Below are 21169 nucleotides of genomic sequence, written 5' to 3'. Positions count from 1 at the left end.
CATAAATAAGCTGCAATAACACACTTCAGCAACAACACAGTACAGTAACTAACGTTCACAAGGATTGAGTTTCTGAAAGTTCACCTCACACCCACTGCATCAACAACACTGAGCAAACATCACCATGAATTACATGATTAATGAGTTTAACTGCCTTATTTTATGTTTTCTAATGTCTGTATATTTTATTATTTATTTCCAGTTAGTTTAGCACAACATATTAATATTAATCTTTGAATATTGCATGATTATTCCTTCTTGCCTTTGTCTTTGCAAACTGCAGAATAACCTTGGTTTGTCCTCTTTTGTTTGCATTTTGATGCAACTCTTGTTGGCAATGCCCACAAAGCACACATGAGACGAGAGCCTTCAGATGGACAAATCAAGCAGCATTTATGATTATCCTGCAATAAAAGCAGATTTCTCTGGAGGTTCTCAGGATGTGTCCGTGCTGTGGCTCGTATCTGACGTGTGCAGACGTGTGGAGAGAGATCGGGACAGAAGAGGAGGATCAGAGCACAGTCAGGATGGACATCGAGCTCTTAGAAGAGCAATACAGCTCCATCAGAGAGAAACAGAGACGACAGACTCAGGTCATCTGCTTCAAGAACGGTGAGAGATCATGTTTGGGTTCATAAGTGAAGTTCAGACTCTAGAATTCATGAAAGAAGCCAGCGAACAGGAAACATTCTCAGAAGGTTCTCTCAAGGTTGTGAACTAACATTGCTTCACTATTGTTTGCTCAAAGTCATAAGTTATTGTATAACCTTCTCAAAAATATTGTTTATTCATCATTCATGCAATGTTTTTCTGAAACATTTTGAAAAGGCATAATTCCAGAGAACATTCAAAAGTGATGTTCCCTTGTAATGTTTGCAAAATGACAAAATTATAATGTTTTATTATTATTATTATTTATTTATGTTTTTGAACATTCAGAAAACTAACATCATTAGTAAAATGTGTTTTTGTTAGCTTGGGTTAGATATGTTTAAAAAACAATAGAAGGTCATGATTAATTGCATAAATTAATAATCATGGTGAGTTACATGTTTCGTATTTAATATTTAATGCATTTAAATCAGTTGCAGTTATTGTTAAATACATAAAAAAATCTATATATATTATATATATATATATATATATATATATATATATATATATATATATATATATATATATATATATTAAAGTATTGTCACACATTTTACTCATGGACTAAATATTTGTTCATTTTAAAGAGTTTATTTTTTATTTTTTATTATTAAAGTCAATTTATGTATATAGCAAATGTTAAAAACTTAAAACTCAGGGTTATTTACCTAAATAAAAAAATACAATAAAAGTCATTAAACCTAAATCTAAAAGCATAAATATTTTTGTTACTTTGAATTAAAACAAATTTTGACTAAATTAAAATAAAATATTATTAATTAATTAATAATATATATATATATATATATATATATATATATATATATATATATATATATATATATATATATATTAACAAAAATTAAAACTCAAATAGAAAATAAAAACTAATTCAAAATATTAATAAAAATTATAATAGTCTCTCTTTTAGACTAAAATAACAATGCTACAAATAAAAATAGTGAGCATTTCCCCTATTATTATCCTGGGCAGAATTTATTTATTGAAAATTCTTTTTACAAGATACATGAAATATAACAAAGGCAACATGTGACAACTTGCCCACATTGATATTAATGTAAAATATTGTAATCCAGAGTTCAGCTTGAGTTCAGTCTTCATTATATACAGTAGCTAACTCCTGTTCTAACTCTCAGTGTGGTTTATTGTTATTTATTGAACATTATTATTATTCATAACTCAGATCTCTGTGACAACTAGCCCCAGTCTGCGTTTCATGCCTTAAATATGTCAGGGAACATTTACAAATGCATGTCATGATTTAGGTTTGTATTGAATCATCTGATGTTGTGTTCATCTACTGCAGCACAAAACAATGAAGAGATAAGTGGCATGAATCTAGTGGACGTGGTTCCTTTAACAAAAGCAGCAGAAACTCTGTCTGAGTCTGACAGCGGTGTGTGGCGCTCACATCTGGAGCTGCACCGCATTAAACACACGCCTGAAGAAACCGAGCACAGAAATAATCACAGGGCAGCGTCTACAGAAGCCTCCAGCTCCAGCTCCGAGTCAGGCTCGAACCCTGGGGAACACCATCAGAAGATCTCCAGGAAGTTCTCAGCTCCAGCGGTTCTGAGTTATCGCTCCACACCCGCAGGCTCCAGATATTACCCCTTCCCTCAGAGGAAAAGCCTGAGCAGATCAGAGACGGCCAGGAGACTGGGACTCTACGCCTCGCTCTAATGAGGAAATATGAGCCAACAACCAGGAAACACAATCCTAAACAAACCTTCCTCCAGAATACTTCTTCAAAGTCATCTGCTGTTTAATAAAGTTCTCCAAACAGAAGCACAAACATATTATTCATGAAACACTGTAGCGGGACGTTAACGTTTTTGAAATGTTACTAGTTGTTTCAGAACGTTCGAAAGTAACGTTTTCATAACATTAGAAAAACATTCTGAGAACATAACAGAAATTTAGATTTTTAGTTTTGAAATGTTTCTGAAAAGCTTTCTTGCCATGATCAGAATGTTTTTTATAGGTTACAAAAACATTTTTACAATGTTCTATAAGGTAATAAGAACGTTCCATAAGCATTATTTTAAAACTGTTTTGTTCTGACATTCATATCACTTAAAAAATATATATAATAATTAAATATGAACATTAGCTAAATGTTCATAGAAAAAAAAATCATGCAAAATCCATAGGTTATAAAAACATTATGTTTCTCAAGCAATTGAAATTTTTCAAATTTTCTTGTTGTGGTTATGAAATTATTCAAAGTTAACAAAAATTTTTCTTGCAACATTCTACTAACTTTATTTTTACCTGAAATATAATGTCAACCAAATGTTTATTTTAATGTTTTTTAAATGTTACTAGTTGTTTCAGAACGCTTAAGGAAAATTCAAAAGTAACAGGTTATAAAAACGTTGTGGAAACATTGTTTTGAAATGTTTCTAAAACGTTTAAATTCTTCCAGTTTTCTTTTTGTGGTTATGAAATTATTCAGTTAACAAAAACGTTTCTTACAACATTCTAATAACTTTATTTTTACCTAAAATATAATGTTAATTGAATGTTTGTTTCTAAGAGCACTGAATGTTACATTTTTCTTGTCATGATTAAAATATTGTTTAAAGGCTACAAAAAACATTTATTACACTGAAAAAAAATAATACACATTTTTTAAAGGTAAATAGTTGCAAACAATTTATTTTAGCTACATCTAATAAAAAATAATGTGTTGAAAGTTAGTCAGCTAAATGTTTTTATTTAAATGCAGCTAAAATAAACTGATTGCAACCACTTACCTTAAAAAATAATTAATTTGATTAATAATCGTGACACGTTCACGTTCTGAAAATGCCGTTCTAAGAAAATTTTCTCTCAACTTTATGAGAATGTGTATTAAATATTAATAATATTATAAGAACGTTTCCTAAATAATACTTTAAGAAAGTTTTCTGAACATTATGAGAATCTTTATCAAACACAAATAAGTGCAGAATGTTGTCTGACTGTATATCAGATATTAATAAGGTTATAATAATGTTCTATAAATGTTACTTTAAGAATGTTTTAAGAACCTTTAGTCGAACGTTCCTTGTTTTAATTAACACCAGTAGTGTTTTGTAGTGACCAAAATGAGCTGAAAACTAAATCAACAGAGAAGCGTGTGTTTGATTATTGATTGATATTCATGCAGACTGTAAACAAAAGCTCATGCATTTACTTGAAAACATGTGTATATTGTTATATATTGATTTGCATTGATTTAAAACACATAAAACTTGACATTACAGGAGAAACATAATTAATGAATCAATAGACAGTGTTTGCATCATGTAACCAATTGTTTCTTTTGCGTAGTTTGCACTAATTGTCAGATCAATATTTGATGTACACTTTGCAAAAAGACTGTAGTTGTAAATAAAATAATTATTATTGTTTTATAAGAAAATTTCAGTCTTTCAACATCAACTTTTCTTGTTTAATTCAATTTGTTACTTGCCATTTATTTATAATTTGTGATATTCATTAGCAATTTATGAGTAAAACATTTTTCAAATCTGTTTAATTTAGGTAACAGCGATCTCTCTGTATATATATTTGTGTTGTGGACCAGATCAAAATAAATAAATAAATAAATAAATAAATAAAATAAAATTTAATTAAATTAATTTTTCATTGGAATAGAACATGCTTAAAAATTATTAATCTAGAACAAAATATAATTTTCTTTCTAATTCTTTCTAATAAACTTAATAAATAGACAATAGACTTTAAGTAAAAAATAGTTGTTTTTTTGGAGCAAACATCATAAAAATAATAAATACCACAAAAATCTAATCCATCTAATAATTTTTTTACTTGGGTATATACCTAATTAGTCAAGTTAGTTTTGTGAAATCTGGGGAACAAGCACTTCTACTAACTTTGTGAGTAGCTTTTTAAATAAACACAATTTTAATTAATTATAAAAAATATAACTTTTTATATTTTTAAACAAGTTCTATTTCATACATATAGAATACAGACATTTAATAAACTGTGTAATACATCAAACATCTAATCCCCAGTCCAGTAGAGGGTGCTAAAGGCACACAAAAATAAAAAATAAAATAAAATCACAAGACGTGTGCAACCGGAAGTGACCTCAAGAATCAGGAAGAAAACAAAAACAACATCACGTGTTCGCAGCGCAGAGTCGGTAAGACGTATTTAACTTTTAACACTATATTTAAACACAGCGCAGGAGTCTCACATTAACAACACACACACACACACATGTAGAAATAAATCTAATAAAGAGTCTGAGCTGTTATCTGAAGCGTTGTTTTTAATGATCTACGCCGGATTTTCAGGGGATTTCCACTCAAGAGTGTTCGGATTTCGCTTTCGCTTCTTCTTCTTCAGGTCTGTGGAGGTCTAGAGATGGAGGAGAAGCACATGCAGTCAGTGCTGATCTCTCTGCTGAGGCAGGATAAAGTCCAGCTGTGGACAGAGCCCTTCATCTCTGACCAGCAGAAGATCATCGTGAGTGTAGCACCTACAGCTGTATCTCACGGTGCCTTTGTTACATGTGTTACAATTATAATAAAGAGTGTTACTTAGTTACAATCCAAACCCTAACCGTATAGTGAGTGCATGCAGTTAATTCATGTTATTCAGTACCTTAAAATAAATTGTAACTTGTTTTGTTATTTAGTTAACCATGTACTCCCCAGCACTGGCTGTTAAAGTGTTTACTCTACTCCATCAGGAACTGGCTCAGAAGTACGTGTCAGTCACTGAGTTCACTCTGGAGGAGGTGATCTCGACTCTGGAGAGCATCCGAGCAGACGCCAGCAGGAAAGATGAAGGGAACAAAGAGTTTAAGGAGACCGCAGTGGCCTCGCTGGAGCTGCACCTGCCCAAAATAGAAGGAGAGGTACTGAATACTGATGCATTCACTTTACACAGAGGACTCAGTCATTTGACCTGGGTTTTGTTGATTATTCTGTTTGTTTGTTTTTAGAATAAGAAAAGGAAAGGTCATTTAAAAGCCAAACTGGACATCACCGCAAAAGAGCTGAAGAAACAGTAAGTAAAAAAAAAAAAAAAAAAAAAAAAAAAAAAAATTTCTAGAAGTTTCTGCCATGTAATAGAATCATTAAAAATGTAACTGCAACTTTTTATCTCACGGTTCTGGTTTATTTTTCTTCTAGCAATTCTGAATGTACAGTTTATATGTCACATTTCTGACACTTTAAGTGCAATTCTGACTTTTTGTCACACATTTGTGATTCTTTTCTCACAATTCTGAGTTTAAAGTGCACAGTTTTGACTTTTTCTTGCAATTCTGATATTTTATCTGATATAAACTTGCAATTACGCAAAACATTCCAGAGATTTTGGAAACTTTTTCCAGAACTTTTTTAAATATTCAAAGGATTTTTGGAATGTTTATGGAAATTTTCCACCCCTTTGCGACCCTAATTTTGACACAAAAAATTGCAATTACCTTTTTACATTTTTATTCCATGCCGGAAACAAGATGAAACAGAATAGTGAGTTTTAAATGCAAAAATCTTTTTTTTTTTACTGAGTGGCAGAAACTAAAAAAATCCAAATTATGAGATAATGGCGTTTTTTGCTGAAATTGTCTCCTATACATTTCTCAACTCATTTAAATGATTTTTCAGTCCTGTGTTTGATTGTAAACTTACTCTGCTTTAAAGGATCAGCGAGGAGTTTGGACTCAAACACTTTAATCTGATTTTAACGGGAAAAACACTGTCTCCAGGTAAACCACTGATGGTAATATTTCCACCTTTATTCATTAATCTCTGCACGTTGTGACGTGATCCGTGTCTGTTTAAGGGAAAAGGCTTGACGAACAGAATGTGAAGAACAACAGTAAGATCATGGTGCTGGTTGTGTCCTCGGAGCAGGAGAAGAGCGAGATGCGAGAGGAAGAGGAGAAGAAGCGCCAGCAGGATGAAGGATTTCAGAGAACGCAGAAGGGTTTCCAGCTCCTGTCCGAGAGAGGTGACCCTTCAGTAGACCCTCCATTTCTCATCATTCTGTGAGCATAGAGCTCAATGCAATATATAAATAAATAAAAAGTCACCTTTTTATTTGTAATCCTGTACAATTCGTCATTTAACTGCAAAATAATCAGAAAAAAAGCAATGCAACATTTAAAGTTAGTCTGATAAAGAAACATGCATGAATTAAAAAATAAAGTGCAGAATGTAAAACAAGACGCAAAAACAACTCCTGCACAACTAATGCATGCACTTATCATGCTATTGCTTTTCAAGCTAATATAAGAAAAATCTTAATTAATAATAATGATACAGTATAAAATAAAAAGCTGAATTCAAATTTCAAATATTACATTTCAGTAAATAAATAGAATATTTTCAATTTTGTTATATTTCTTTATGCAATGCATACATAAAAAAATCCAATAAATAAAAAATAGCTTTAAAATTTAAAATATATATTTTTTTTCATAAAATTAGCTATTTTAAAAATAAAATAAATAAATTAATGTTTTAAAATCCAATAAAAAATATATAAAATGATTTTTCTTTCATAAAAATATTAATTTTAATTTTTTAAACTTTTTCTTTTTGAACATTAGCTTTTTTTTAATTTATTTATTTATTTATTTTAACTAACTCACACACACTGAGAGAGAGAAAGAGAAAGCCGCTTATCATGCTCTTGAATGATCAAATACGACTAAAGTTATATCAAAATGACCAGTATTCGCATAAAATTATCAGCTGGATTTGTGCATCAGATCTTAAAGTGACAGCAGTCTGATAATATACCTGCTGTCGTCTTTGTCATTAATGATAACAACAAAAGAAAAGAGAGAATCAATCTCTCTGCTCTCAACTGAATCACTTAGTAACTTTAATAAAGAGTAGTATGTTTAATTCATACAGTGAAGCCAGTGCAGGGTTTTATTTTACATTTGATTATTTAATTTCTGTAGCATTTTGTGAACTTGTGTAACCAAACCTAGCTTCACACTTTATTTCATTTTTATCTTCATCCTTGTCATTTTCTTCTGTATTTTTGACAAACCTGTCTGAAGTCACATATAAGTGTTGTATCTTATTCAGACGGGAGTGAAGATCCGGCCTCCACCCCGTATTTAGAGATCGCCGATCAGAAAGGAAATCCTCTGCAGATCCCTGACAGCGAGAGGAAGGTGAATCCCATCGTCTTCATGTTACTGTAGATGTGTCATCTTCTGAGTCTTGAAGTATCTCCTTATGAACTGGTCTCTTGTAGCATTGCTTCAGCAGAAGATTATGAGTTAGTGTTGCTTGCGTTGATGTCTGATGTCTTGTATCGATCAGGCTCTGATCCAGGCGATGGGTTTCCATGAGAAAGGTCGAGCTCTGATGAAGAAGAGGAACCACAGCGCCGCTCTGACTCACCTGCTGGAGGCCGACGAACAGTTCAAGTACCACTCATTTAATACGACTCATTTGATTCTTATAGAAAACACTGCCTTTAAATTCTTATAAAATACAATGCCTTTCATTCCTATGGAATACAACTCATTTGATTCTTATGAATATGAATCATTGAAATCTTATAGAATATGACTCGCTTGATTCCTAGAATGTGACTTGTTTGATTTTTGTAGAATATAACTCAAAATTGATAGTGAACTTGATACTTAAGGAATAAAACAAATTTAAGTCTTATATTAATCAAAGCCCTTGATTCTATTAGAATACGACTTGTTTGATTCTTAATGAATATGATTCATTTGATTCTATTAGAATACAACTTGTTTGATTCTTAATGAATATGATTCATTTGATTCTATTAGAATACAACTTGTTTGATTCTTAAAGAATATGATTCATTTGATTCAAATAGAATACGACTTGTTTGATTCTTAATGAATATGATTCATTTAATTCTAATAGAATATGACTTGTTTGATTCTTATAGCCTTTTGATTCTTATAGATTAAAATGCATTTGATTCTTAAAGAATCAGTTATTCTTATAGAATATGATGCATTTGATTCTTATAGAATACGAGTCATTTGATTCTAATAGAATATGAATCATTTGATTCTTATAGTATATGACTCATTTAAATCTTATAGAATATGACTCGTTTGATTCCTAGAATATGACTTGTTTTATTTTTGTAGAATAGAACTCAAAATTGATAGTGAAATTGATACTTAAGGAATAAAACAAATGTAAGTCTTATATAAATCAAAGCCCTTGATTCTATTAGAATACGACTTGTTTGATTCTTAATGAATATGATTCATTTGATTCTATTAGAATACAACTTGTTTGATTCTTAAAGAATATGATTCATTTGATTCAATTAGAATACGACTTGTTTGATTCTTAATGAATATGATTCATTTGATTCAATTAGAATACAACTTGTTTGATTCTTAAAGAATATGATTCATTTGATTCAATTAGAATACAACTTGTTTGATTCTTAAAGAATATGATTCATTTGATTCAATTAGAATACGACTTGTTTGATTCTTAATGAATATGATTCATTTAATTCTAATAGAATATGACTTGTTTGATTCTTATAGCCTTTTGATTCTTATAGATTAAAATGCATTTGATTCTTATAGAATCAGTTATTCTTATAAAATATGATGCATTTGATTCTTATAGAATATGAATCATTTGATTCTTATAGAATATGACTCGTCTAAATCTTAGAGAATATGACTCGTTTGATTCCCAGAATATGACTTGTTTATTAATTTTGTAGAATTTAACTCAAAATGGATAGTGAAATTGATTATTAAAAAATAAAACTAATTTAAGTCTTATATAAATCAAAGCCCTTGATTTTTACAGAATACGACTAGAATATGACTCACTTGATTCTAATATAACATGATGCATTTAATTCTTATAGAATATGATTGATTTGATTCTTATAGAAAATAATGCATTTGATTCTAATAGACCATGATTGATTTGATTGGTTTAAGACTTGAGGAGTGTCCATGCAGTGTTTCATTGAATCCTAATGTGTGTTATGTGTGTGTTGTGCAGTAAGTGTAACTCTGCGCTGCTGAGGACGGTGGATAACTACGCTGTCCTGCAGCTGGATGTGGTTTGGTGTTATCAGGCTCTGCAGCAGCTCGAGTGTCTGAACGATGCCAGACAGCGTCTGGAACGAGCCGAGGACTGCTTCCAGAGATGCTACGGAGAGCATCAGAGCCGTCTGCAGCAGATCAAGGTCTGAGCAACACCTCCAGCATCTGAACGCTGAGCTTCACACACACACACACACACACACACACACACACACACACACATGTGTTTACAGAGCGTGTCATGTGTTTCTGGCTCTCAGGGTCACACCGGAGGAGAGGACGTTCTCTTTCTGAGGCTCCATCTGCTCCAGAGTCTGCTGGCCTACCATGATGGCAACAAGAACCAAGCGTTAAACAAGCTCAGAAACGTAAATGTGTACATTTGTAATTATTCTGGATCAATTACTGTGTTTATTTACTTGGATTTCCAAACTTATAAGAGAAGCCAGTGCTAGTTCTGCAGATTGAGCTTCATCCCTCTGATCTGAATCTTTGATTCTGTTCAGCAAAAAGACTCAGTGAGAGTTTGAGAATTCGGAGTGAATCTTTGAATCTTTTGCCCAACACATTTGTTCATGAAATCAAACCCCCATCACGTGTACGTTCATATTAATGCAATAATAATAATAATAATAAAAATAAACAGTATTAATAAAAATGAACAAATAAAAAAAAATTTTTTAAGCTTTTATTGGAAGCATTTATTTACTTATGCATTTAAACTTTATTTTCATGAGCATTGAATATATTTAATTGTTCATTAAAAATCATAAAGGTGTATAATCAAAATACAAATTAAATAAATAAATTTAGAAATCCAATAAATAAACATTAGATATAATATAAAAATAAATAAATAAAAATGTAATCCAACAAATGAAAAGTAGATATAAAACATAAATGCATTTAATATTTTTCGTAAAATGAGCTATTTTCAAAATAAAATAACTAAATAAATACATTGAAAAATTTAACCAATAAATAAATAAATCTATTTTAAAATCCAATAAATAAAAAAATAAGATAAAATGAAAATATTGTTTCATAAAGAAAAATTAATTGATTTTTAAAAACTTTTTTTAGCATTGCAGCATGATTCTTCTAGATATTAAACGTTTGATTCTTCTAGAACAGTGGTTCCCAGTCCTGGTCCCATTTATTATGTCTCCCAATTCAGACACACCTGATTCAACTCATCAGCTCTTTAGTGAAGACTCCAAATCCTCAAATGTGCGAGCCAGATAAGAGAGACACCAAAAACGTGCAGTTTCGGGGGTTCTCCAGGACCAGGACTGGGAACCACTGTTCTAGACTATGACTCATTTGATTCTTATAGAATCTCATTTAATTTGTTTGATTCTTGTAGAATCTCATTTGATTCGTTTGATTCTTGTAGAATCTGACTCGTTTGATTCTTGTAGAATCTGACTCGTTTGATTCTTGTAGAATCTGACCTGTTTGATTATTCTCGATATGACTGGTCTGATTCTTCTAGAGGTGACTCGTTTGATTCTTGTAGAATTTGACTCGTCTGATTCTTCTAGAGATGACTCGTCTGATTCTTGTAGATTATGACTCGTATGATTCTTCTAGATTATGACTCGTTTGATTTTTCTAGGATCTGACTCATCTGATTCTTGTAGAATCTGACTCGTCTGTGTGTTGGTCAGGTGGAGGAGCTGCTCGGTCAGCTGTGTCTGGACCCTGATAAGATGCTCCAGCTGATGACTCTGGGTTTCTCGGAGCAGGAGGCTCGTCTGGGTCTGAGAGCTTGTCGAGGAGACGTGAATGAGGCGGAGCAGCTCATCTCGCAGAGGAAGAAGGTGCTGCAGCACAAACATATTCATAAAACAGCACAGCCTTTCCTCACATGAGTTAAACATGAGCGGATCTCTCATCAGGAGAAGAAGGAGCTGAAGGAGCGTGAGCAGGAGAAGAGGAGACGCCGTCTGATGGACATCAACACACTGGTGGAGCTGGGCTTCAGTAAGAGAGAGGCCGCCAGAGCCCTCCATCAGGCCAGAGGAGACCTGGACAAGGCCTACGGGGTAAAAACTATGTATAGAACTATGATAGTGTCTAGAAAAACACCTAGGATTCATATAAAATAAAATGCATTCAAACACACACATATATTTACTGAGTGAACAGACATAATAGAAGAGCAACATACAGAAAAAAACAACTTATCAGTTAAAACATTTTACAAAAGAAAAAAGTAAAAAAAAAAAGTTATTCTCGATTATGACTCGTTTGATTCTTCTAGATTATGACTCATCTGTTGAGACATGATGATGTTTGTGATGTTGTTGTGCAGGTTCTGCTGGACAGAGCTGAAGCTCAGGGTTCACAGCACGGACAGACTAACCTGGATCAGGTGTGTTCCCCTTTGTATTTATTCATGAACACAATGTGTGATAATGCTGATGCTGGATAATACTGCTGATGCTGCTGATTTTGATGCTGATGCTGATGCTGACGCTGATGATGCTGATGATTTTGATGCTGATGATTTTGATGGTACTGATGCTGATGATTTCGATGCTGATGCTGATGATTTTGATGCTGATGCTGATGATTCTGATGCTGATGATTCTGACGATTTTGATGCTGATGATTTTGATGGTGACGCGGATGATGCTGATAATTTTGATGCTGACGCTGATGCTGATGATTTTGATGCTGCTGATGATTTCGATGCTGATGCTGATGATTTTGATGCTGATCATGCTGATTCTGATGCTGATTATTTTGATGCTGATGATGCGGATTCTGATGCTGATGATGCGGATTCTGATGATGCTTATGATTTTGATGCTAATGATGCTGATTTTGATGCTGATGATGTGTGTTTGAGCAGCTGCTGGCGCTGGGCTTTCAGGAGGACATGGCCAACTCGGCGCTGAGGATCATGGGAGATGATCTGGCTCAGGCCACACAGATGCTGCTGGATAACCAGGGTGTGGTTCCTCCGGACCTGCTGTCTCCATCACCTCCATCCTCCTCCTCAGAGGAGCCCAGCACCTCCTCCGACTCCACCGGTGAGGCCTCAATCACAACAGACACATAGATGAGCATCTTACTGAAAAATCAGCTGTTCTGGGTTTTACATTAGAAAAAATAGAGAAAAAAAACATAACATAAAAAAAAGATTATATATATATTTAAAATAAATGAAAAATGTGTGTATATATATATATATATATATATATATATATATATATATATATATATATATATATGCATATTTAAGATATTTTCTGTTAAGTTGCTTTGAAATGATTTGTATTGTAAAAAGCATACAAATAAACTTGAATTGACTTGAAAATTATCATTAAAAAAACACAAAAAAGCTAAAAAAAAATGCATATTAATAATGCTTCTATTTATTAGACTGTGGTATCAAATGTTCACACATTACAGTTTAATATTTTTAAGATGATATAATATTGCATTCTATGACTGTGATGTTCATTTAATTATTATTATCGTTATTATATTATCTTTTTGTACACGTATACTAAGCTTTGGCAATATTGTATCATTTACAGTCATGCCAATAAAGCATTTTTTTAAATAGAAATAAATAAAAATAAATGTATATGTGTATACATAACTACCCCCAAACAATAATTCATGATTAATAATGTTAAATACATAAAGATGTAAAAAAAAAAAAAAAAGTAATGACAATAAATGTACTTTAAAAATGTATTGTATATGTGTTATTGTATATGTATTATTTATTAATAATTAAGATTTATTAAAAGTAATTTTATGCATTTAAGTCGTTTATTATTTTTATTATCTAATACTAACGATTTGTTGCATGTAAAAAAATGTTGATGAATGAGAGCTGCTGATTTTATGTGTGTGTGTGTGTGCGTGTGTGCGTGTGTGCGTGTGTGTGTGTGTGTGTGTGTGTGTGTGTGTGCGTGTGTGTGTGTGCGTGTGCGCGTGCGTGTGCATGTGTGTGTGTCCAGCTTCAGCTCGCAGTCGTCTGGACGAGGATCTGGTGAACGAGGTTCTGGAGGACATCCCCAGACACGAGGAGGATTATCTGGACCTGACTCTGGACGAGGAGAAGGAGCTGATGGTGCAGATCAGATCTCGTCTGGAGAAGCAGAGCTCGTCCTCCGGATGAACCCAAGAGAATAGCACTCCATCACACCAGAATAATAGTATCCCTAATATTTAGAAGATTGATCGTATGTCAAAGAACCATTGATTTCTCTTTATTTCCAGATTCGCTGAAGGGAAGGTGTTTGTTTGGTTTGATGGTGATTCTACACTAATTTAAAGATCCGTTCGGTTTTATTTCTTTCAGTTTGATTCTGATTCTTTTGTTCTGGTTTATAATGTTCAGCTTCACATGTTTGTTCAACATGCAATAAAGATTCACTCCTAAATCTACTAAAAAATTTTTTTATCTCTCTCTCTCTCTCTCTATATATATATATATCTATATATATATATATATATATATATATATTGGTTTTATTATTTTATTTGATATTTGTTGATTAAAAATGAACAAGTGAAGGTTGAAGAGTGATGCAAAATTGAATTTTTATAATTCTGAAGAAATTAATCTCTTCTGTTCACCAAGGTTGTATTTATTTAATCAAAAATACAGCAAAAATAGTGAAATATTATTCTAATGTAAAACATCTGTTTTCTGTGTGAATCTGTGTTAAAGTGTAATTTATTTCTGTGATGCTCCGCTTTATTTCCAGCATCATTCCTCCAGTCTTCAGTGTCACATGATCTTCAGAAATCAGAATAATACGATCATTTACTGCTCAAGAAACATTTCTGATTATTATCAGTGTTGAACACAGTTGTGCTGCACAATACTTTTGTGGAAAATGTGATGCATTTTATTCTTCAGGATTCACAGATGAATGCAAAGTTCAAAAGAACAGCTTTTATTTGAAATAGAAATCTTTTCTAACACCAGAAATGTCTTTACCGTCACTTTTGATCAATTTAAAGTATTTCCTGATTTATTTAAATGACTGAACCCAAGAGTAAATGTGATTCTGCCGGCGGTGTGATGAAGTCCAGAGCAGACACAGAGACTCTTGTGATAAAATACCATCTTGATTGTGGTTCTGAGTTTATTTTACATGTTGAGGACGCTGGAGGGTTTAGAAGTAGTTGACGATCCTGCGGATGGACTGGATGTTGGGATTCTGCGCCTGCCACTCGTTATGACTGCAGTAATTACCTCGCTCCACGATGTACATGCGACCGCGGAAGTTGGGCTCTTCATACATCACCCATCTGAAGACCAGACAGAGACCAGATCAGACTCAGACAACACAGAGAAGGAGCACTTCTGAGAAAACCGAATAAATCCTCTATGGGTCAATATCTGTCTGAGATACAACTATGTGAGAATCTGGAATCTGAGGGAGCAAAAAAACCTAAATATTGAGAAAATCATCTTTAAAGTTGTTCAGATGAAGTTCTTAGCAATGCATTGCTAATCAAAAATGAAGTTTTGATATATTTACAGTAGGAAATTTACTAAATATCTTCATGGAACATGATCTTTACTTTTAAAGATACTTTTGAAAGATTTAGAATTTTGACCCATACAATGTATTTTTGGCTATTGCTACAAATATACCCGAGACTTAATACGAATATAACAAAGACTAAAAAGATACTAATAAAAATTGGAAAAAGCAATATAAAAGAGAAACAAAAGAAAATGATATAATATGTATTAATGAAAACTTAAACTTCTAAAAAAAAAAAAGCACTAAAAATGGAAAATAAAGCTAAATAGAAATATCTAAAAAAAGGAAAAGCCTAAAAAATAAAAATGGAAATATAGCTGAAATAAAATATTAATATTAGATGAAAAACAAACATAAAAAAAATTCAACAATAATTTGAAAAATTGCTTTGGCAACTAACTGAAATAAAAATTTAAGTTCTAAAATAATAATAAAATATACAATAATACAACAGATAAATAGAGATGACAGTAACAATGCCAAAATAACAAACTAAAACTCAAGACAAATGTTGGAAATTTAAATAAAGTAATATAGTAAAGAATAAATATGAGATGAAAAAAAATAACTTCAAAAACTAAATGTGAAATACATTTATTAAGTGCTAAATAAAAACAAAAATAAATAAAAAATGTTTTAATAAAATGTAAAAATATTAAGTTCTAATAAAATCTTATTGAAATTTAAATTAACTGAAAACTAAAAAAATAAGCTAAATTAAAAAAATATATATATTAATAAACACTATAACAGTAAATAAGTAACACTAAAATAACTAACAGAACAGACGCTGCACTTTAAACTCTTTTAAGCGAATGGTCAAATCTGTCCTGTTGTAATACAGCGGTCAAAGCTGTGTGTGCTGGTCTCTGAACAGTAATTGTAGGGTGTGAATATATCTGAACAGTAACTCTATAATAAGAGTGAACTCACGCTCCGTCTCCGAACACTCGCACAGAGTTCACACAGTTGGTGTTGAAGCCTCGGCTCTGGAGGAAGGGACAGTCGTCACACAGATCCATGCACTGACCGGTGTAGTTACATCCCTCGAACAGCTGCATGCGGTAGTGCTCTCCGTGCTGCAGGAGAACACATCCAGACCCTTGATAGTGTGCGAGACACGCAACTTCTGCAGCATGCACTCTTCAGAGTAAAGGAGCGATGCACAGAACAAGCATCCACAGAGAACCGTCTCTTTCTCAGCTTTTTACTATCTGAAGAACCTGCTTTCACCACAAAGAAGCTTTGGTGGAAGTGAAAGGTTCTTCAGATGTTAAAGGTTCTTTACGGAACCATTTAGACACAAAAAGGTTTACATGACTGATCTGAAGTATCCTGACAGAAATGTGATGCTTTTTCTCAGAGAGACATTGTTTAAATATGTATCATCATATTGTATCATTTTAGAAATATATATTTTTTTAAATTGTCATGAAATATTCCATTCTCAATCTCAGCCTCAGAGAATGCAAAATTTCATGACAATTAAAAAAATATATATTTCTACAAATTATTTTAGTATTTCTAAAATGAAATGTATAGGCAACAATAGAGCATATTGAATGATATAAAAAAATCAGATAATACATCACAAAAATAAAAAAGTTACCTAAAATAAAAAATAAAAAAAATAACTGAAAATTAAAAAAATAATAAAATAAAATAACTAGTTTCCCATGTTTTATAAACTAGTTTAATTTAACCTACTAAAATAATAAAAAAATAAATTAATAAAATAATAAAAAATCTTACAATAGACATAGACTTAAAAAAACGACTAAAATGACGAAAACACAACTAAAAGACTAAATTCTTAACTAAAATTAAAATGAAAATTCTTTAAAAATGTTTTTTTTTTTTTTTTTTTTGCAAAACCTTCAATAGTGCTTCAGTGAAGCTCAATTATTCCTGCAAATTATTTTCCATGGTAATAAAATATAACAAGGTCATCAAGTGACAACGTTTAACATTGTATAATGCAAGAAAATGCATAATGTATTAAAAAAAAATTCTACATTTTTTAAATTAAAATAATTTATAAATCATAGTGTTAAAGTATGAAGTTTTAATGCACCAATTTATTAGATTTTTATTTTTTATTTTTTTGCAAATAAAACAAAGATTATTGAAATATGTTCTACATTTGGTTTTTGTACTTCAAAATATAATTCAGTGTGATTCCTGCCTTGTTTCCAGTCATTTGAGACATTAATTATAAATTTCTGAGTGAAAACTGTCTGTGAATAACAATAATGCTCTTCACAGACTCCTTTTTTCCCCTTTGTTTCTTAAGCCAAGGAATGCTGCACTTTAAACTATAATGAAAAAATGTATATTGCATCTTTATAATCACATTTAAGAAACATATTTGGACTTTTATAAGTACATCTGTCACTAAACTGATCAAAAATGTTGAGAAACTTGCAGCATCTGATCTGTGAGTGTATGTGTGTGTCTCACCATGCGGACGGGACTGCAGGAGCCCATGTGATCATGTGTGTGTGTGTGTGTGTGTGTGTGTGTCTCTGTGTGTGTGTGTGTGTGTGATCTGTGTGTGTGTGTGTGTGTGTGTGTCTCTGTGTGTGTGTGTGTGTGATCTGTGTGTGTGTGTGTGTCTCTCACCATGCGGACGGGTCTGCAGGAGCCCATGTGGTCGTTGTGTGAGTTCCAGCGCTGAAACTCGGGGTACTCTCCTCGCTCCAGGACGTACTGCTGACCCTTGAAGTCCGGATGATCGAAGCAGATCCAGGCGCCGCTCTCCACACGGATGGAGTTCACTCGGTTCATGAAGCCTCGGTCCTGGAAGTTATCACAGTCTCCGAAGACCTCGAGCCGGCGGCCGGTGAAGCAGCGGCCCTCGTAAAACACGATCTGAGGAGCAGAGAAGAAGAGCTCAGACTCTCAAACCAAGACAGGCTTCTTCTGAAGAACACGCCATCAGAAATCTGCACAATAAACTAAACCAGAAAATCCACTCGGAAGAAACTCTCCAAGCCCAGGTTATTACTGTTCACTTAAACTAAAATCATTCAAACATTACTTGAAAATAAATAAACATCAACTGAAATTAAATGTTAATTCAAATATAAAAATATATATTTACACAAAATCCCAAAGGTAACATTTCTCTTTTTTATTTCATTTAAATTAAAGTATCAGTGTAAACAAAGACTAAATAGATAATAATAAATACATAATAAATAAATAAAAATGATTAAAACTGTACAAATTGGCACAACTTTAAGTAAGTGGCAAAGCAAACTAAATTTAAATAAAAATTACTAATATTATAGACTATGACTAATGCATAAAAATGACTAAAAACTATATAGAAACATTTAAAATAAATAAATATATAAACTAAAATTACAATATCGAACTGTAAAAATGAGAGAAACTCTCCAAGCCAAGGTTATTACCTTTAACTTAAACTAAAGTCATTAAAATATTACTTAAAATTAAATAAACATTAACTGAAAAGAAATATATTTTAATACAAATTTTTTTATATTTCAGAAGAACAAAAAATAAATAAATAATAATAATAAAATACAAACATAAAAATAATGAATTATATATATATATATATATATATATATATATATATATATATATATATATATATATATAACTAATAAAAATTACACAACTATTAATTAGTTTTAGAAAATGACTAAAGCTAACTAAAATTAAACTTTAACTCAAGTTGAATTAAAATTACTGTCAAACTGTAAATGTAAAATAAAACAATGACAGTATTTCTCCAAACCCGAGCTATTATTGTTAACTGAAACCATACAAACCTTAAAATAAATAAAATAAAAACATAATAAAATGTAAAAAAAAAAAAAAAAAATTGTATAATTTAAGTATTTCAATAAACTAACACTAAATGTGAAACTAAATAATTAAAGGAATAAACTAAAACTAATAAATAAAAATAAGTAAAAATTACACAGAAATAAAAGCAAAACAAAAATATAAATGGCAAAAAAACAACAAAAAACATTTAAAATAAAAACAAAAATATATATATACGTATATATATATAAAATAAAATATAATTCAAAATATGAACAAATAATATAATGAGCCTCAGTGAGAGTAAAATAAGTCTGTTTGTGTTCGTGTGTCTACAGGTCTGAAAGGTCAAGGGTCAGGGTTTGACGAAGCTGTCCCAAACTCTCTCAAACACTCTTACCTTTCCAGAATACTGCGACATCTCCCCTGGATAGTGTCCAAACTCAGCACACGCACCGAAGTGTGAGAGGAAAGTTGGACGGCTCAATATATACGGGCCCCAGGATCTCGCGAGAGCCGCGGCACAAAGAAGAGCTTTAGCTTCTGCTGACGCCAAGCTTTCCTCGTCTGCTGATGCTGGGCTTTAAACGCAAAAGATTCTGCTTCGCTCGACTTTGTGTAGAGCACATCAGATCATTCTTCTGCTTTCACACACCAGGATTATTCGTGTTTTATCACTCACACGCTCAAATCTGACATCTGTTCAGAGCACAGATATATTCTCTATTAACATTTCCAACTGATTTTAATTCTGTATTTTAATTTTAGTTTGAATTATTTTTTATCAATTTTTTTTAAACAAATATTTCTATAGTGTATATATTTATTTAGGTTTTAATTAAGGAAATTATTTTAATTGTATTAGTTTATGTATATATATGTTCTATTTGTATTTTAATTTTAGTTCGTTTTTAAGTTGTAATTAGTTGTTTTTTGTCATTTTTATTAGCTTGCTTAGTTGTTAAAAATATATTTTAGTTTTTTATATTACATATTTTTAATTAGTTTTAGTTAAGGAAATCACCTTAAACTAAATAAAAATGAGAATTGCTGTAGCTGAAAGAAACTTAATTAAAATTTTCTAATTAGTTGTAATCAAGTATGTTTTGTTTGTTTTAGTTAATGTTTGAATTTAGTGTCTATTTTTATACTTTCCATTCATTTTTACATTTTAGTAATTTTGTTGTGCTAATTATAATATAATTAATAATATATATATCATTTTTATTAATTTTAGTTTTTTTAAGCATTTTATTTCTCAAGCATTGTTTTTCTCAATTTTAAAATAATAATAACCCAGAACTCAATCATATATACAGACTAAAAAAAGAGCTTTTATGAAGAATAAACTGCTTGTTCTTTCAGTAAACGATAGAGAGTTATGTATTGCTCTTTCTCACACTCAAGAGTCATGAACACATTTTTAACGATTTATTATTAGATGTGTAATTAGTTTTTAATCAGATAATCTGGTCTGGTCTTTATCAGTATCAGAATATTAATCTTGTTCAGAATCACATTCATCTTTTGAGCGTTTATGAATCAAAGGATTGAAACGGACTCTTTTAAACATTCTGCACATTTTAATTTTATTTTAAATTTATTAAACTGATCCTTTTTTGTTTAATCAAACAGGATGCAAGTTTTTAGAGCCACACAAACCTTCAAACATCCCAGAATTCATCAGACTTAGACTTACTGACATCTGTGCTGTTTTCCCACCAAAATGATGTCACTTCCTGCTGGATGATGTCATTCAGGAAATGTTTTCTGTCAGCTCAATGTTTTTTATTAAAGACTGAGAGGATGGATTCAAACTATATCCACAAGAAAACACGTTTAATCTGAAATATTCTGATTAAAATACCTGGAATATTTTAAATGGATTTCAAAAACAGTTCATACTTGAATTTCTTTAGAGGTTTTCATTTATATAAACCTAATACAAATCTGACAAAACTTTTTCATATGATATTATAGTTTTAGTAATATATAAAATTAGTTTTTATTTTTATATAGTTTTCATTTGTATTTTAAGAATTTAATTTACTTACTATATATATATATATATATATATATATATATTTTTTTTTTTTTTTTGTCTTAT

General features: G+C 31.3%; 3 protein-coding genes across 4 annotated transcripts; 2 read left to right on the top strand and 1 right to left on the bottom strand.

Moving 5' to 3' along the window:
• The first annotated feature begins 380 nt into the window (after positions 1 to 380).
• On the top strand, positions 381 to 2813 carry LOC128012994 (uncharacterized protein C9orf152-like). Its single transcript, XM_052595658.1, has 2 exons — positions 381 to 612; positions 1982 to 2813. Exons 1-2 carry the CDS (start codon positions 441 to 443, stop codon positions 2356 to 2358), a joined length of 549 nt encoding a protein of 182 aa, XP_052451618.1. The 5' UTR covers positions 381 to 440; the 3' UTR covers positions 2359 to 2813.
• A 1907-nt stretch (positions 2814 to 4720) lies between these two features.
• nub1 (negative regulator of ubiquitin-like proteins 1) lies at positions 4721 to 14154 on the top strand. Of its 2 annotated transcripts, none has more exons than XM_052595623.1 (15): positions 4721 to 4834; positions 4989 to 5160; positions 5387 to 5554; positions 5642 to 5706; positions 6345 to 6409; positions 6487 to 6654; positions 7746 to 7834; positions 7986 to 8092; positions 9690 to 9876; positions 9994 to 10101; positions 11404 to 11556; positions 11635 to 11781; positions 12051 to 12110; positions 12594 to 12774; positions 13717 to 14154. In XM_052595623.1, exons 2-15 carry the CDS (start codon positions 5059 to 5061, stop codon positions 13875 to 13877), a joined length of 1761 nt encoding a protein of 586 aa, XP_052451583.1. In that variant the 5' UTR covers positions 4721 to 4834; positions 4989 to 5058; the 3' UTR covers positions 13878 to 14154. The 2 variants fall into 2 exon arrangements, with proteins under 2 accessions (XP_052451583.1, XP_052451581.1); XM_052595621.1 differs by having other exon boundaries at positions 4777 to 4834; positions 5041 to 5160.
• Positions 14155 to 14645: 491 nt separating this feature from the next.
• crygn2 (crystallin, gamma N2) lies at positions 14646 to 19576 on the bottom strand. The gene is made up of 4 exons (XM_052595657.1): positions 19463 to 19576; positions 17884 to 18132; positions 16195 to 16340; positions 14646 to 15019 (listed from the first exon to the last, which is right to left on the bottom strand). Exons 1-4 carry the CDS (start codon positions 19481 to 19483, stop codon positions 14884 to 14886), a joined length of 552 nt encoding a protein of 183 aa, XP_052451617.1. The 5' UTR covers positions 19484 to 19576; the 3' UTR covers positions 14646 to 14883.
• Positions 19577 to 21169: the final 1593 nt, after the last annotated feature.

Source organism: Carassius gibelio, chromosome B24 (genome assembly GCF_023724105.1).
Source record: "Carassius gibelio isolate Cgi1373 ecotype wild population from Czech Republic chromosome B24, carGib1.2-hapl.c, whole genome shotgun sequence".
In the NCBI taxonomy this organism is placed as follows: Eukaryota; Metazoa; Chordata; class Actinopteri; order Cypriniformes; family Cyprinidae; genus Carassius; species Carassius gibelio.
Note: the sequence above shows the minus strand (reverse complement) of the source record. Positions and strands in the feature narration are given on the sequence as shown.